The sequence below is a fragment of the Sinocyclocheilus grahami genome, unplaced genomic scaffold (assembly GCF_001515645.1).
Source record: "Sinocyclocheilus grahami isolate Dianchi unplaced genomic scaffold, SAMN03320097.WGS_v1.1 scaffold199.1, whole genome shotgun sequence".
Classification (NCBI taxonomy): Eukaryota; Metazoa; Chordata; class Actinopteri; order Cypriniformes; family Cyprinidae; genus Sinocyclocheilus; species Sinocyclocheilus grahami.
Genome location: NW_015505378.1, coordinates 952,943 through 972,164, shown reverse-complemented (window position 1 = coordinate 972,164; position 19,222 = coordinate 952,943). Strand labels below are relative to the sequence as shown.

Sequence of the window (19,222 nt, the reverse complement as noted above, 5' to 3'; positions counted from 1 at the left end):
ATCGTGGCTTTATATAGTCATGTACTCAGAGTCAGCCTACTCAAAGTTGATTGAACTCAATTCCGGGGCTGGTTCCATAAAAGATTTAGACTATAGTCTTACAAGTTAGTCATCAAATTTTTTTTTCTTTAAAACTGGTCATATGTATTTAATTCTGTTACATAAAAGCGTAGATTAGTCTACATTGAATCCAAAAATTATGACTGATTACCACTTGGCTAACAGCTAGTTGGTCAGACTAGTTCTTAACACAGAAGCAGTTTATGCAACTGGCCCCAGCAGTTCTGAACCCGAAGACTCAGAGTTTCCCATCTCAGGGTAAGTCAACGCAGAGTTCAAGCTTTAGCTCAGAGTTGGTTGAACCTCCTTATTGAAACGGGCCCCTGTCATGCATGTACATACTATGTACTTATTATAGCAATTCCAATAACTGGGTAATAACTAGGTAGTTACCTTATTCTACAGGACTTTCTTGGGTAAGTACACTGTAGATACACGTACGTAAGGGATAACGCGCGGCTAGCTGTGCATTAAACGATTTTAATGAAGGCCAAGAACCACCCGACGCTGTTAATGATGTTTGCAGTGCAATATTTGACCGGAAGGGTAAAAAATGATGGTTATTTTCATCAGTGACGGCTCGTTAGCTCTAGCATTCTGCCCACTTCAAATCAGACAGGGAGATGAAATAGTGCGGTAAGACCACATTTATTTGAATGCCCCCTCACTTCTGAAATGATGGCTATGCCCCTGTGCATACCTGCCAGCCAATCAGAATCGAGTACTCAAACAGTCCATGGTATAAAATAAAGTGTAACCCTGTTTTGTGTGTGAATGAAGAATGTTTGATTATGGAATGGTTCGTAATAAAATGATTAACTGGTCCTCACGTGGTTTTCATTTCTTAAAGAAGAAATCTTATTTACATTACTTAGGGTAATATTAGTTCAGTGTTTTAGTGCTAATTAGTTCTGTGCTAATTTGTGAATCTAGTCTCAACAGAAATGCTTTCGTTAGAGTGACTGAATTCACAATACAGCATTGACAGCACAGAAAAATTTATTAAAATAAATTAATTGAATAAAACAGAAAACTGATCAATTGTTCTTCCACTTGTGTTCCTCATCGTCACCTGACAAAAGTAAAAAATACTATTCTTATTCTTCATGAATAGTGGATGTTACGCAGAATGTCAGTGAAATCACTAGATAAAATCTCCTGATATACATTAACAGACAAGAAAAATATATATATTGTCTTTTATTCAAAAAGAGAAAGAGAGATTAAAAAATAGTAATAAACAAACAAATGAATGAATAAAAAAACAAAAAAAACAAACCTGCAACCTTATATAGGACAAGTGATTTGGTGGGAAAAATTCACAACCCTATATAAGACAACCAAATTGCTTGTCTTATAGGGTTGTGAATTTTGTTCTATTTTCCAAATCACTTGTCCTATGTAAGGTCAATGGAAGAACAATGGAAGGGATACTTTTCTTTTTGCCTTTGACCTGCTGATCTAGAATGGCAGTGTTTACCTGACCTAAGCACCCACTTCATTGTGTGTTTATTTGTTTTCAGACAGCGTGTTGCACGAGAGAAAGAGGGCTGAAAACAGGAGTGTCACAACATGTGACAGCGAGTTTCCAGAACAAAAGCTCGGCTCATGACACGTTCCTGTGGATGTCATGTGTGAGTGACACACCTGAGCGAGTGTGCGCTTCACAGCCGCTCAAAGCCACGGCGGCATTAGCTGTGTTTATGTAACTAGCAGGTGGCAATAACGCAGAATGTTCCTAGTGGCTTTTTAGGACAAGACTTGCTTAGATGAGCAGAGCAGAGATTACCATAAAACAAAGAGATTAGATTGGCCTAAAAATAGCAGGAATATTATACACTATGACTGATAAGGTTTATCAGTAACCCTTTAAGTTCAACTTCAGATCATTTCAGGTCAAGGCTATTTACTAGGATGTTAGTTAAGCATGTTTGCTGTCCAAATGGTATTTCATAAGCATCTTTAGTGCTCAAATTCTGTATCTACACAACCCATATGGAGATTGTATTTTAAAAAATAAATAACAGATATATTTCAAACATATATTTACGATTTTGTTATTATTATTAAAAAATGCATAGACAGCATATATCTGAAATATATTTTGGCCAGATGAAGATGATTTAATTTTTTTAATATTTTACAAATATTTTTTTATTTGCTTAATTATTTATTCTGTAATGAAAACCATTCTAGTTTGCCAAATAATGTAATGAAATAAAAATATACTAATAATTATTAATAATACAATAATATAAAATTGTAAAATAACTAATGATGATGATGATTTAATTTTTTTTAAATATTTTTAGCTGTATTTTTTTAATTTGTTTATTTATTTATTCTGTATTGAAACCCATTCTAGTTAGCCATAACCCAAAATACAACATTATTTAAAAAACATAAAAAAGTATAATGTAATGAAATAAAAATATACTAATAATTATTAATAATACAATAATATAAAATTGTAAAATAACTAATGATGATGATGATGTTGATTTCATTTTTTAAATATTATTTTAATATTTTTAGCGTATTTTTAAAATGTGATTATTTTCTCTGTATTGAAAACCATTCTAGTTAGCCATAACCCAAAATATAACATTATTTTAAAAGCATAAAATGCATGAATAATGTAATTAAATAAAAATACACTAATAATTACTAATAATACAATAATATAAAATTGTAAAATAACTCAATTGAACTTGAATTGAAAATTATTTTTATTTATTTATTTTTATTGCATAGACAGAATATATTTGAAATATATTTTGGCCAGATGATGATGATGATGATGAATTAATTTTTATTTATTTATTTTGTTGTTGTTGTATGGGAACCCTTTCTAGTTAGCCATAAAACTAGTTAAAAATATTTTTAAAAATAAAACTAATATAAAATAAAATATAAAAATATACCAATGATTGCTACTAATCAAATAATTCATTTAAAATGATAACTAAAGCTAGAACTTTAAATGAGATATCAGGCAATATGCAACTACTGGCATTTCATTGTATTCAGTCACTTAAAAACATAAAACATAAAATTCTATTTATTTAGCTGTTAACATCCCTTAAATAACAAAAGACATAGAACGATCACATGGCGTTTCATTTTCACGGGTTTAGTATAGCAGAGCGGTCATGGGGCACATTTAAGGCGTTTAGAGTCTGATCTGTGCAGTGCTGACAGTGTAACTCAGCAGCTGTTACATAAACGTATGCTGAAGTCTCTCGTCTGTCTGAGACCAGACCATGAATGCCACAGATTAGCCTCCCACACGTCACACCAAAGCTGTTGATGTGCTGGACAACATATTACAAATACTTCTAGCCACTGTAAAAACAAATCATTTGAAAACTATATATATATTTATGTAAATAAAAAGGCTAATTAAAACATTTTGGTATTGTAACTTTACCCACACTGTTAAAATATTTGCAATGTTAATTTTAATGGAGAAAAATGTAAAAAAAAAAAAAAAAAAAACATTGAAAACCTGTTATCCTTCCATACACACAATCTCGCTGTAAAATGCTGAACATACAATATATTTGATATTTATATGATACATTTAACAGGGGAAAATATAGTAAACATTTTAGAACTTCCTTTTTTTTTGTTATCAGTTGTGTACAGCTGAGTGTTTTATATTATATATTTATATGATGCATTTCAAAATACATTATGCTTACTTTTATGGAAAAAAGTATTGTAGAAAACTGGGAAAATAGTTATTTCATTAGCAACTTTATACAATTAATTGTTTTATATTATATTTGCACGATGCATTTCACAATACATTATGCATACCTTTATAGAAAAATGTATTTTTTTTATTTTTGTTATCAGTTATGTGATATGTGATTAAGTGATCCCACTGTTTTTTGTTTATGTTGAATTTTTTGGGTCATTTGATGTTTATGAGGTTTGTAATCTAATGCAAGTTGGGATCATCTTATCAAATATGCACATTTGCATAGCATATCACTTAATTTATATAATATGCAAATGATAACATATCAGTATAATATATAAAATATGTTATGAAATAGGCCTATAATTCAAATTTTATATATTTTATATTATAAAAGTGATTTAGACACAACATGTATAATTAGTGGTCTCTACTGTTAAATATGAGATATTATATTGCCAAAAATCATTAATTATTATTATTTATTTTTTTGCATGAACATTCCATTCGCCACTATTTTTTTAATTCTTTATTTAATGTATTCTATTGATGTATTTTGAAAGTTTGGTAGTTACAGTTGCAAAGTATCCCAAGTTAAATCGAAACGAAACGATGAAGCAGTCGCTTACAGTATGTCTCATGAACGTGCCGTTCTGTGTGCGTTTCTCGGATGAGAACAGCAGCTTATGGAGAGTTCTGGAGGGAGAACGGCGTTTAGTGAAGAGTGAACACTCCGCGTGTGTCGCGCAGCGTTCCTGACCTAGATCTCTGACAGTAAACAGATGCCGCCGCTGCTGCCATCAGCAGAACGCAGCGCTGGGCGGATCACTGGCGGATTACCGGCCGCTGAAGAGCCGCGGCCATCAGTGCTGCCTTGCTGCCACACGCCTCACTCACTCCCACACGAGCCGAAGCAGAACATCAATAACGACCTGTCATATTTAGATAAAGTAAAGACTTCACGCACGATAGATAGATAGACAGACAGACAGACAGACAGACAGACAGACAGACAGACAGATAGACAGATAGACAGATAGATAGATAGATAGATAGATAGATAGATAGATAGATAGATAGATAGATAGATAGATAGATAGATAGATAGATAGATAGACAGACAGATAGATAGATAGTATTTATATAGCACATTTTAAAATAGTATCGCTATTACTACGGTCATTTAATATACACGAATGGTATGTATTAAAAAGTTACAAAGAATAAAAAATAAAATAGCAAAAATGCTACAAATATTTAAATAAATACAGATAAATGAATAAAAATCAGTTTACAATAGCATATAATATAATAGCTACACTCTAAAAAAATGCTGGGTTGTTTCAACCCAACTTTGGGTCAAATATGGACTAACCCAACTTCTGGGTTAAAAATGTAATGTAAAAATGTAACCCAATGGTTGGGTTAGTCCTTATTTGACCCAAAGTTGGGTTGAAACAACCCAGCATTTTTTAGAGTGTATAATGTGTAAATATATTTAAATATTATTGTTAAAATATTGTTGAAAACACCTAAAAAATACATGACAATTGACTATTGGTTGGTCAAGCATAAAATCAATAAAGGTGTGTCATAAAGACTTTAAAATAAATAAATACTATGCTGGAACCATGGGAAATGAAGTAAGAAAAACGTATTTAAATAGCACATTTTTACCATAGGTATACCACGGTCCTTTAATATACCATCATACTGATTGATTACCATATTCATGTACCGTGGTATTTACATGATACTCAAGCAATGTCAAGCAATTTAATGATACTTATATTGTAAATCCAAAAATATATATTATTATAAATATAAAATCATAATATAACTGTACAAATAAAAAAATTTATACAGATATAAACACACAGAGCTATACATATATATATATATATATATATATACATATTTTAATATTGTGTAAATTTGAAAATAAATGTTAAATATGAGATATTATATTGCCTTTCCAAAATGTACACACAATAATTAATGTGCTACCATTTGTTTAATTTATTCTTTATTTAATGTATTCTATTTATGCATTTTGAAAGTTTGGTAGTTGCAGTTGCAAAGGTTAGGCATAAAATCAATAGAGATGTATCATATAGAGAAAGACTTTAAAATAAATAAATAAATAAAAACAGTTTTAAATGTATTTGATGCATTACCATATACCACAGTCCTTTAATATATACCACCATACTGATTGAAATGTTGTCAAATATTGTAGAAAATACATGACAATTGACCGTTATCAATTATAATAAACAATATAATCAATTAATTAATAAATAATAGATTTATTTAAGCATTGTAGTGTTGATTATTTATAGATTAGTATTTCTTTTATTTGAAGGCTGCATGGGGAATGTGCATATACAGCGGTCAGCAGTGAGAGTGAGAGGCACCTGTGCAGCAGAACTAGTCCGCGTGTTTTCTGCAGCTGAACCGAATGTCCTTGAAGCTATATTGACAGAAGTTCACATCTCCGTGCATCACATAAGGCGCTTTGCCTATAATCTCTCTGAGTGTCAGCTCTTGTCAAAGAGTGCGGCTAACTTTTACAGTGTGCATGAACATGTGCCTCAGTAAATACAACACAGCGACTTCATCATGAGAGACTTTAGCGAACATATCCGTTTTACTTCTGTCTAGCTATCATTAATGTCTGATCATGCTTTCACTACAGTATAGTGTTTATTCTCACAGTGCTTTGTAGGGATACAGTCACAGTGCTCGACCGACATTCAAAGCAGTGTTTTTTTTTTATTTCTTTACTTTTTATATGTTTCCAGATGATTTGGGGACCTCACAAAAACAAGGTCACATTTAAAACAACAACAACAAAAACCTACATTTAACAAAGAAATTAAAGCCACTTTTTGGTATTTATTTATTTATTTACTAATTCATTTATTTATTTGCATTATGCTATTGTTTTCATGCCAGTTAAGCTGATATCCCCCAAAACTCTCATTACCTTGATGTTTGTTTTTGTAATTATCAATAATCTCACTGATGATTCTAATTAGATTCTAGGAATATGTATTTGATTTACTGTATTAGAATGTTTACTATTACTGTCATTTATAATGCAATAAAGGCAGAATAAATTAAAGGCAATAAACGAATATTATAATATTTACAATTTCAGTATTATATATATTATCACATTATATTAATAGCAAAGCTTTACAACCCCCCCGTGATCAATATAAAAATAAAATTTCTTGAAAATAACAAAATATAAATTTAAATCAAATCACATTTCTTATCGATTGAAACCTGGACCTGCCATGCCTCCTATGAACTTTTCTACTGAAAACACGCACAATTCTTAGTAGAGTGCAGCTTTCTGTCTTAAATCAGAGCTGAGCGCCGGTGAAGTCGTTGCCTTGATAAACTACACACAGATCACTGAGCAAAGCAAATTAGACCGAGACGGGATTATCACCGGAGGATACGGATGTGAGTCTTCAACAAAACAAACTGTGCAAACAATGAAGGGACAACAATTACAGATCCTACAGCTCCCACTGTCATTTACTGTATTTCAGTTTATAAAAACAAATCTAACACACTTTTTGCATCATACTTATACATACATTTTAGTACAGTTAGAGAGTGAAGCAATGCAGCTGTCCTTCTTACAATACGGCTTATGGCATACAGTTGCCTATAATAGGCTCTAATCATGAAATAAATAACTAATAAGCTCCAAAATCTAATTAGGGCCATTTACCATATTCAGAAAAGGCTCTAATGCCTGTCATGGTGGACGGAAGCCAGCGATTTATAAATCTATGACTCATCGAGATTAATCTTTGTGTTTGGGATTGAACACATTGATGGACACAAGCGCCATATGCTGCCCGCGCTCACGTAGAACTGTTATGAGTGGGCTACTGAGCACAAAGCAACACGCCTCGTTTTAGCACTAATTAACTAATAAGATTAATAAACTAGATTTCCGAATATTCCTTAACCGACGGAGAAACGGCAAGTCGCTTGCCAAGTGAGGAAGATTTGGCGGGAAATCTCTTCGACTGTGCACATTGCATGTCAGCATATAGTCTCTTGCTGACAATATATTAATAATATGCAATTTTGTAGGATGACATTTGATCATCACTTCTATATTTGCGAAATATATGAGGCGTTTCTATAAAAAAATTCAAATAAAAAAAACTAATTCCAGGTCTTACAAAAATACGCACAAACACAAACACAAACATACAAATACAAACACCCACACACAAACACAAACAAAGAAAATATACTATGTAATTTATTTATTCATTTATTTGTTTGTAATGAATGGGAACAAGTTTACTTAAAACAATTTTTAAAGAACCTTAAATTCCCAATCATAATTAATTCATTAATTTACAAATCGGCTAAAAGAACGTCTCAGGCAGTGTTGATATTGGTCGATTTTTCATTAACTAAAAAAGTATTATTTAAAATGTTATGAAAAAATTATTTGATGAAATGTTGTCTAGGCAGTTAACTGAAAAAAGTTAAAAGTTGAAGTTGAAGTACTAAAACTTAAGTAAAAACAATAAACTAATTACTTGAGGCTAAATAACAAACTCTGTAGGATATTTTATCTTCACTTTAATATGTGCAAGATATGCTTAATATGAGACACTTCTACCATATAAACACAGTACTTGAACCAAAAAAAACATTAAACAAAACAGAACAAAAAACAAAAAGCAAAAACAAACAAAAAAGAACAAAAGACAAACATTAAACAAACAAAATAAAACAGAACCAAACAAAAAAAGCAAAACATAAATAAATTAAAATAAATAATTAAATAAAAAATGGATACATAAATACACACACACACACATACATACATACATACATACATACATACATACATACATACATACATATATATATATATATATATATTTCTGAGTCCTCAAACGGTTCCAGGTCATTCCAGGTTATCATTGTCTCACACATACACATCCATAAAAAAAGTAAAGGTCATGTAGGGGTCAGTCTGGTCATGTAGATTCAGCGGGACAGAGAAGGGCAGGTGGGAACGGGGCGGCAGCGCTGCTTTCTGGGATTAACCAATCCCTGCCATCTGCCAGCAGCCGCATAATCCCGTCAATGAGAAAATCAATTGTCTAAGTAAATATCAAAGGCATGTAAGCTCATTTTGGCAAGTAACTTAAACATTAGGAGGACTTAAGTTAAAAGACCATGTTAGTGCTGAGCAAGGGATCGGGAGGCTTATTCATTGCGTGCAACTTGCTGCTGAATCGCCAAAAAAGGATCAAGCTGCTATTAAAACAAAAAATTAACTCTCAGTAATGACCGCTGTTGAAATAAACATACATGTTTTCTTTACACAAAATACAAATAGTAAAAATTTTGATAAATATTTGTCTGATACACTATTTTCTAATTTTATTTTTTAAATTTTGAATATTTTAATCTTATTTACAAAAATTCTTAAATATTTAAATACAATATAATTTAGATATTAAATAATTTTAGAGCAGGAAATAAAACATTTATAATATATATTTATATATATAATATAAAACAAACAAACAAACAAACAACAACAACAACAACAACAAAATATATATATATATATATATATACATACATGCATAATTATATGTAATATATATATATATATATATATATATATATATATAGATAGAGAAAAACATTTTATTTATTATTAATATAACTATAATAAAATGTACAATTTATATATTTTTTTTGTTATGAGTGAGAACAGAGAGAAAAACATTTTATTTATTATTAATATAACTATAATAAAATGTACAATTTATATATTTTTTTTGTTATGAGTGAGAACAAGTTTATTTAAAATAATTTTTAAAGACCCTAAAATTCACTATAATAAAATTAATTAAAATAAATAAAGTGAAGTACAAGTGACAAGTGAAAGTGCTCTGCATTTACCCATCCAAAGTGCACACACACAGCAGTGAACACACACAAACCGTGAACACACACCCGGAGCAGTGGGCAGCCATTTATGCTGCGTCGCCCGGGGAGCAGTTGGGGGTTCGGTGCCTTGCTCAAGGGCACCTCAGTCGTGGTATTGAAGGTGGGAGAGAGTGCTGTACATTCATTCCCCCCACCTACAATCCCTGCCGGTACGAGACTCGAACCCACAGCCTTTGGGTTATGAGTCCGACGCTCTAACCATTAGGCCACGACTTCCCCGTGGCCTAATGGTTACAACATAAACAAACATCTAAAGGAATGTTCCAGGCAGTGTTGTTATTTTTAACTAAAGTTAAAAATATTAAAATAGTTTTTGTTAACTGAAAAAAATGGATGAAAAACTTGAGTACTAAAATTATTAAAAAGCGAAGTAAAAATAAATGAAAGGTAGAAATACTAAAAATAAAATAAAATCAACAAAAGTACATAACAATATGACTTAAATGTAAAATAAATGTACAAATAAAAACAAAATGTAATAAAATATATTGCTATATACTAAAAGAACATTGACTGCACTTGCTTTTTGCAGCTACACTAACAACGTTCACACCTCTCACTGTCCTACTTTATCTTGTGTATAAAGCCCATCAGTGTTAATAGGATCTGCTGCTGTGCGGCTGTGAGACGGGATTGGTGTCGCAGTGGCAGGAGATTTCATTAAATGTGTAGGTACTTTACATCAGCCGTTTACCTCATACTCTCCAAATGTGGGAAATCAGGACCAAACCTAACCTTTGTTAATGAAATGAGATATGCATTTTACATCTGCCACAACGATAATGACTTGATTGTTTTATATACAGTGGTTTTAAGTGCAACTTTAGTTTTAAGTGCAACTTTAGTGTCCAAATACAATTTAGGGCTAAATACAATATGCATGTTTATAATATTGTTATTATTAAAAAAGAAGATTAACTTGTAACGTAATACACAACTAATTCATTCTTGAATAGATCTTTATTAATAAATTTCACATTTTCTTTTGTAAAAGTCAATTTACATGATCATTAATTAATTTTTTAGAATGAAAAAAATATAGAGAGAGTATTGTGCAAATTCCAAAGCAATATCGCAGTGCATAAACACATGGCTCTTCAGTTTTAGTGACTTACAGGCCATCATACTCATGTTTACAATGACCTACAAACAGAGGCTCCGCTTGAATACCCCGCCTGCGGAAACACAAACAGCAAGTGCTTTTAATGGTAAGAACAATTAACTCTTTAAAACTAAATTCTTCTGATATACTTGAATAGTATTCTTATACAATATATATAAGCAATAAAGCATATATATGTTTAATAATACTAAATATTTCATTTTGAATGTGCACTGTGCCACTGAAACGAAGCAGAGGTTGATAAGGAATGATTACAAACATATTTCGAATACCTTAGAAGTTCACAGCGAAACTTTTCCAGGCGAGGGAAGGCCAGATCTGCGTTCATGGTTTTTTCTTCATCGCTCCACAACCTCTCCGCTGCAGCACAGGCTCTCGGCCTTCACAAACACAAAGATCACATAGATATGGAAGATTCTGTATAAATAATAATAATAGGAATTATAATCTTGTCTGTGTATTTTTTCATACCACAGGCGTGGGTTCAGATTGGTGGCGTCGACATATTCACCCCACATGGCGACCTCTCCACCAATCACCAACTTCTTCTGCTCTTCCGTCCCTAAATCAGGAAAAAAAAATTTTTTTTTAACTAAATACATACAATACATATAACTTAAGTATTAAACTTAAAACTAAAACCGAAAAACAATCGAAAATAAGAAATGTTGCCCTGGCATTTAAAACAAGGCATTTAAATAAAACTTAAGTTTAAGCTGAGATACTAAAAAAAAAGATATATATATATATATTAAAAATTCATAAATAATAATAAATAAAATAAAAAATATGACAAATATCTTCTGTCCCTAAATCATAGGGGAAAATGCACCAAATAACCAAAATAAAACAGATATAATGTAAGTTAAAAAAAAAAGTTAAAATTAAATTTTAAAATATTAAAAATTTAAATTAGAAAAACTGCCTTGGCAGCTAACTGAAATAAACTCAACTTAAGCTGAAGCACTAAAAATGCTAAAACTAAAACTGAAATAAAATGAATTAACGCTAATTAGAAAACAAATTAATAATAAACAATATTCTCTTCTGTTCCTAAATTTTACACAAAATGCACAAATGTAACCAAATACAACAGATTTAACTTAAGTTTAAAACTTAAAAAACTAAAATTAGAAATGTTGCCTTGGCAACTAACTGAAATAAAACAAGTTTCGACTAAAATACTAAAACTGAAATAAAAATCATTTAAAGCTACATAGAAATATTTAAAATTAATTCATAAAAAATGTATTTCCCTAAATCATAGAAGAAGAAAAAATGCACAAAATAATTTAATCAAAGACAGCAGATATACACTGAAAACACACCAGCACTGCACTACAAACACAAACAGCAAACAAAACTCCAGAATTGAGTTAAAATGATAAGATAATAGCTGAATAATCATTAATTAGAATAGTTGAAAGTCATTCATTAGAGCTAACTGACTAATTCTCTACTGAATTCGCTAAATTAAACAAACTCCAGTTAACTTGAATCTGAACCAGGAAACGCCATCAGGTTCTCATGAATCACCCATTTGCTTGTATACTTTGTATCAAGCATTTCAAATTGGACCAAACTGAAATAAACTCAACTTAAGCTGAAGCACTAAAAATGCTAAAACTAAAACTGAAATAAAATGAATTAACGCTAATTAGAAAACAAATTAATAATAAACAATATTCTCTTGTTCCTAAATTTTACACAAAATGCACAAATGTAACCAAATACAACAGATTTAACTTAAGTTTAAAACTTAAAAAACTAAAATTAGAAATGTTGCCTTGGCAAAATACTAAAACTGAAATAAAAATCATTTAAAGCTACATAGAAATATTTAAAATTAATTCATAAAAAATGTATTTCCCTAAATCATTGAAGAAGAAAAAATGCACAAAATAATTTAATCAAAGACAGCAGATATACACTGAAAACACACCAGCACTGCACTACAAACACAAACAGCAAACAAAACTCCAGAATTGAGTTAAAATGATAAGATGATAGCTGAATAATCATTAATTAGAATAGTTGAAAGTCATTCATTAGAGCTAACTGACTAATTCTCTACTGAATTCGCTAAATTAAACAAACTCCAGTTAACTTGAATCTGAACCAGGAAAGACCATCAGGTTCTCATGAATCACCCATTTGCTTGTATACTTTGTATCAAGCATTTCAAATTGGACCGCTGCCTAACACGCTGCTCCACACACCGGAGAAATTTTGGGGCTGCACTGCGTAGGAGTTACGCCAGTCCTGGCCGTAGCTGATGTGGTTGATGTACCAGGGGGCAGAGAGCAGAACCCTGTGCCCAGCCTTGGTCATCCTGCTCAGTTCAGCCTGGTAAGTTTCACCCTTCCAGATCTCCAGAACCGTGTCCTGTGGAATCTGAGACAGCAGGAAACACTGGGTCACACGCACTGCACTTTCCATGCCTTATGGCATTACCAACCAGCTCTGCTTTATTCACCTGCATAAATGCAACATTTTGAGGCTTTCACTGAGCGTTCTGTGGAGGGAGGACAGAAAATGATGGGAGGAAGAGGCGGAAACGCGATTCGAAAAATGTTGCAAGCTAGATTCAAACTCAAAAGGCCCAAAAGAGCACCAGAGCTCAACGTATTAATCAATAGGCCACTGTTCTGACATACAACAAAAATGATATTTGATACATTTTACTTTATATCTTCTGAAAGGCTGGGGAAACTATTTGTGTCACATGTACAGTCTGATGGCACTGTGTTTCACCTCACACTATCAAAACCCGACTCTTGATCGACACCTTCTGGTTAGAAAGTGCAGTGATCGTGACAACAGCATTTCATTGCTGCATTCTGAGTGCAGAATACAGAACATGGGCGTTTCATTCATCTCTTAAAGTTGTTTTTTTCCCTATTGTACTAGTTATTTCATTTGCAGTGTTATTTTAGTATCGACATACTATTATAGTTTTCCTTAATAATTTGAATTCGTTTCTATTTTCATTTTAATATTAAAGTTTTGGTACTTTTTGTTTCAGTTTTAGTTTTAGTTATTTTAGTACATAAAGATAAACTAAATGAGAGCTGTTGCCTTGGCAACTACCTGAAATAAAATAAGCTTATGTTTTTTTTAGTTAATGTTCAAGTAATATATTTTTTAATGGTTTTAGTATTAATTAACTATAATATCCCTGCTTAGCTGATGCAATACCAAAATACAAAGTCAAGTGTTGTTATAAAACTGAAACTATTAATTGAAATATAGCTGAAATAAAATGAAATATAAATACATAACTGAAATAAATCAGTTTAAATCTACATTGTTACTTTTTTATTAAACAAAACCAAAACAAAATGTTATTAATGACCAGTCCAAACCATGTCTTTACTTCACAAAATACACTCTGATAAACCTATAATAATAATAATTAATATTTTAGAGCTGTTGGGATGGATTTCGCAGGACGTTGCATGAATACTTAATTCGCCCATGCATGTTCCTTTTGCAAGATGCATGCGTTTCATTTTTCAACTGCTAGAGGGCCAAAAGTTATATGGTGTCTCTTTAAATTTAAGTTCTAAAACTAAAACTAAAAAATAATAATAATAATATAAATAAATTATAATAATTCAAAATTAAAAAAAACATTAAAATTAAAGTAAATTTAAAATTTAATTATTTAAATGAAATTTTAATTAAAAATGAAAATGAACTCCAAATATAAATGAATATTTGAATAGTATATAAATAATACTAAAATAACACTGATAAAGTCATGCTTTAATCATAGCATGTTTGTTTGATTCTCACAGCAGAACACACATTTTCACACTGGACAGAATGAAGATTTGAGAAAAGTCAGCACTACACTGAGACACAGCACTGCAAATATTGTTAGTGTTTTGCACTCATGCTCTGACCCCTAAAGGCTAAGGGCCGCACGATGTAGTAACGGGCCCAGCTGTGAGTGGGTATCGGCAGGTCGAGGTAGAAAGGGGCTGCCAGGATGACCTTTAACCCTGCCTTAGTCACCCGGCGCATCTCACACAGGTAACAGCCCTGCTTCCAAACCTCCACCACGTACTTAGATCTGGGCTGGAAGAGAAGCATCTCATTCCTGTTACAATCATGCATACTGTTACAATCTTTTCAAAATGCAACCAGTGCGACTGTTTCTACTCACTCGCTCGTGGTAGTCAAACACGTCCTGCCAAACAACGGAGGTTCTGTTGAGAGCGGCGGTCATGTTCATTATACTGAAGAACATAAAGAGAGACATAGTGAAAAACATAAACACTGCGTTCATGAATGTGCTATTTATGGTTCTGCAGTAAATTTGTAAATATTTTTTCTTCTATGAACCAACTGTCATAAGACAAAAATATGTACTAAGCATATTAAAACAGAATTTCATTTATTTATCTTGAAAGATATTTATCTTATGGTTATTTTATGGTTTCAACCAAATATATTTGAGAACATTTTAGAATCCTGGATTGAACCAAATAAAATTACAACTTAAAAAAAAAGTTAAATATTAATTTTAAAAAAATAAAATAAAATAAAATAATTGCTATTTAATTTTATTTTAATTAAAAATAAATGGATCAGTTGGAAAAGATCATGTAGTCAACAAGTTATGCTGTTCATTTAGAATGTGAAAATATTAATAATAATGAATGAGTAGTTATGTCCAAACCATTCAAAAGTTGATGTTTTTTAATTAATACTTCCATTCAGTAAGTGATTCAAAAGTGACTTTAAAGACATTTCAAAAAATAAAAGTCACAGTTTCCACAAAAATGTGAAGCAGCACAACTGTTTCCAACACTGATCATAATAAGAAATGTTTCTTGAGCAGCAAATCAGCATATTATGATTTCTGAAGGATCATGTGACACTGAAGACTAGAGTAATGATGCTGAAAATACAGCTTTGATCACAGGAATAAATTACATTTTACAATATATTACAATAGAAAACGGCTATTTTAAATTGTAAAAACATTTGACGTTATTACTGTTTTTATTTTTGATCAAATAAATGCAGTCTTCATGAGCATAAGAGATCTCAAAAACATTATAAAATCTTAGAGACCCCAAACGTTTTGAACATTTGAAGTCAGCTTTGTTTTTAAACACTCTCACATTTCCCCTCACCTCTCCATATAGAATGATTCCAGTTTGGTAAAATCCTTCCCAAAGCCCATCTTTTCCATGAACGTTCGCACATTGGGATTCGACTGCCTGTTTGAGAGGATAACACCGCTAAAGTCTCTGAATGAAAAATCCACCCTTTTTTGTTTGTTTTGTGCAGTTAAGCTCCAATGAGGCACCCAAAACAGCATCATGTGACAAAAATGCTTACCAGCAGGCAAAACTGACCTCATCCCCTCCTAAATGAACGTACGAGTCAGGAAAGACAAACTTCACCTCTTTCAAGAGGCTTTCCATGAACTTATAAGTGGTGTCTACTGTTGGATCGACAGGTCCGAATGAACCAGAGGGCACATCCCCCTTGTAACAGGGAGTCAAGAGGTTTGGCTGTCCTGAGAATAGAGAACAAACGTCATTACTCTTCAACATTAGTTTTTATAATCTCTGATTTCATGTTTTTCCAGTAGATGTGGATGTGTGTGTGTGTTGTGTGTGTACCTTTCCCCCATGACTGTGTGTGTCCAGGAGAGTCAAACTCTGGAATGACTCTAATGCCTCTCATTCTTGCATGTTCAATCACCCTCATCACATCTGACTGTGTGTAGACGTGAGTAAACGGATGAAAAGCTCCCTACAAGAAAAAGACAGAGCACTGATGTTATTGTTAAAACTATCAAAAGGTGTTTTCGTTAACTGAAATAAGGGTAAAATAAAATATACACATTACATATTTAAAAAAAACTTTTTTTTTAAAGGGGTCCTATTATGCTTTTTCACTTTTTTAATTTGAGTCAGTGTGTAGTGCGTATATTTGGGCATAAAAAGATCTAGAAAGTTATAAATCTCAAAGTCCACTCCAAAGGGAGATATTTCGTTTTTTTTAAATCCCTTTTTTAAGAACAACAACGAACAAATCGTTTGGACTACAGCGTTTGTTTTTTGGGCTTTGTGATATCACAAAGCGGCTCATTAGAATATCATTACAAATAATTCCCGCCTACAGAAATTCGAATGGTTGGGGAGGGGCGAGGTTGTGGTTAGAATGCTTGGTTGAGTGACTGCATCAGATGAGACAACGAAGAAGAAGTGCTGCTACAGAGTCAGTGCATCAGAGAAAACCAAGAAGAAGAGCTGCTGTGCTGTAGCTTAAAATTTTCGGCATGTCTAGAACAATTCTTACAAGTATAACACGACGTAGCTGGGTGCCGTAGTGTAGTGCCTACACTCATAGAAAATAATGTATTTGAATTTTTTATACCCGTGCTGCGGGGCGGGGTGCGCGTGGCGAAACACGTACGCCAACTGTCATTGGCTTGCTTAGTTTACACTCGAAGGTGATTGGGCTCTAGGGCGAGATCCCAATTCGTCAGTCACGACTGACGTAACGTCTCCGTTCCCTCCTTCAGGGAACGAGGGTTACACAAGTAACCGAGACGTTTCTTGGGGGAACGCAATACTTTACTGATAGAACGCAATACTTTACCGATAGAACGCAAATGTTGAGCAAGAGAACGCAAATGTCCAGCGAGAGAATGCAAAGTTTCTTGGGGGAACACAATACTTTACCGATAGAATGCAAATGTCAAGCGAGAGAAAGCAGACTTTTTTGGGGAACGCAATACTTTACTGATAGAACGCAAATGTCTAGCGAGAGAACGCAAAGTTTCTCGGGGGAACGAAATACTTTAATAATAGAACACAAATGTCGAGCAAGAGAACACAATGTTTTTCAGGGGAAAGCAATACTTTACCGATAGAATACCAATGTCTAACGAGAGAACGCAAATATTCTCAGTGGAACGCAATACTTTAGCGATAGAATGCTAAATGTTTAGCGAGAGAATGTGAAACTTTAGCGATAGAACTTTGGGTTGTCTCTGAAAAGAACAGAATTTTTTTCATGCCACCTCATTTCCATCACAAAATTTTTGTTTTTTCCCCATGGCCATGTCCCTTTAGGGGTTCTGCACAGAGCCAAAAGAACAGAAAAAAACGTGTTTGTGCACATTTCTTCTTAAAACATGTATAAAATAATTTTATATAAAATAATACAAACGAAATGAATAGCAAATAAAAATAATAAATAAGATAAAAAGAAAAGCGGATACATTTTTATTTGGGTTTTAATTACTTTTAAATCATTCGTAAACTGGAACAGCTCCATTTTAATGATATCGCTGACTGGGATGATGTTTTTAACAAACTGCATTCATTAATAAAATATTTTTAGAAAACGTTATCATTTCACATTTTAAATAGATGATTTCTAAACCAGTTTTATGTCACCGTCTTGTTTATATGTTACACGTTACACATCCATCCAACTACACGGAAGTATATCTGTTTGATTTATTCTCAGACATCAACAGACCTGATCCTTTCGTGAAGTCAGGGAATATGATGGAGAATTTTTCATGCCACCTCATTTCCATCACAAAATTTTTGTTTTTTCCCCATGGCCATGTCCCTTTAGGGGTTCTGCACAGAGCCAAAAGAACAGAAAAAACGTGTTTGTGCACATTTCTTCTTAAAACATGTATAAAATAATTTTATATAAAATAATACAAACGAAATGAATAGCAAATAAAAATAATAAATAAATAAGATAAAAAGAAAAGCGGATACATTTTTATTTGGGTTTTAATTACTTTTAAATCATTCGTAAACTGGAACAGCTCCATTTTAATGATATCGCTGACTGGGATGATGTTTTTAACAAACTGCATTCATTAATAAAATATTTTTAGAAAACGTTATCATTTCACATTTTAAATAGATGATTTCTAAACCAGTTTTATGTCACCGTCTTGTTTATATGTTACACGTTACACATCCATCCAACTACACGGAAGTATATCTGTTTGATTTATTCTCAGACATCAACAGACCTGATCCTTTCGTGAAGTCAGGGAATATGATGGAGTATGTATGTATATACGTGTGTGTGTGTGTGTGTGTGTGTGTGTGTGTGCGTGCGTGTACGCGTTTTTGTGACAAATGAGGACATACATTTGTATAATGACAAGGGTATGACATAGGTATTACAAGGAGAAGGTGACTTTTCAGGACATTACCCCATGTCCCCACTTTTCAAAACGCTTATAAATCACACAGAATGGAGTGTATTGAAAATCTGAAAATGCACAGAGTTTCCAGTAAGGGGTAGGTTTA

The 19,222-nt window shown here is 32.3% G+C and overlaps 1 protein-coding gene across 1 annotated transcript; it reads right to left on the bottom strand.

Annotated features, from left to right (window-relative positions):
• Positions 1 to 10,824: 10,824 nt before the first annotated feature.
• LOC107595259 (beta-hexosaminidase subunit alpha-like) lies at positions 10,825 to 18,467 on the bottom strand. The gene is made up of 9 exons (XM_016285612.1): positions 18,423 to 18,467; positions 16,550 to 16,682; positions 16,263 to 16,443; positions 16,055 to 16,141; positions 15,079 to 15,151; positions 13,127 to 13,301; positions 11,379 to 11,469; positions 11,180 to 11,287; positions 10,825 to 10,959 (listed from the first exon to the last, which is right to left on the bottom strand). Exons 1-9 carry the CDS (start codon positions 18,465 to 18,467, stop codon positions 10,896 to 10,898), a joined length of 957 nt encoding a protein of 318 aa, XP_016141098.1. The 3' UTR covers positions 10,825 to 10,895.
• Positions 18,468 to 19,222: the final 755 nt, after the last annotated feature.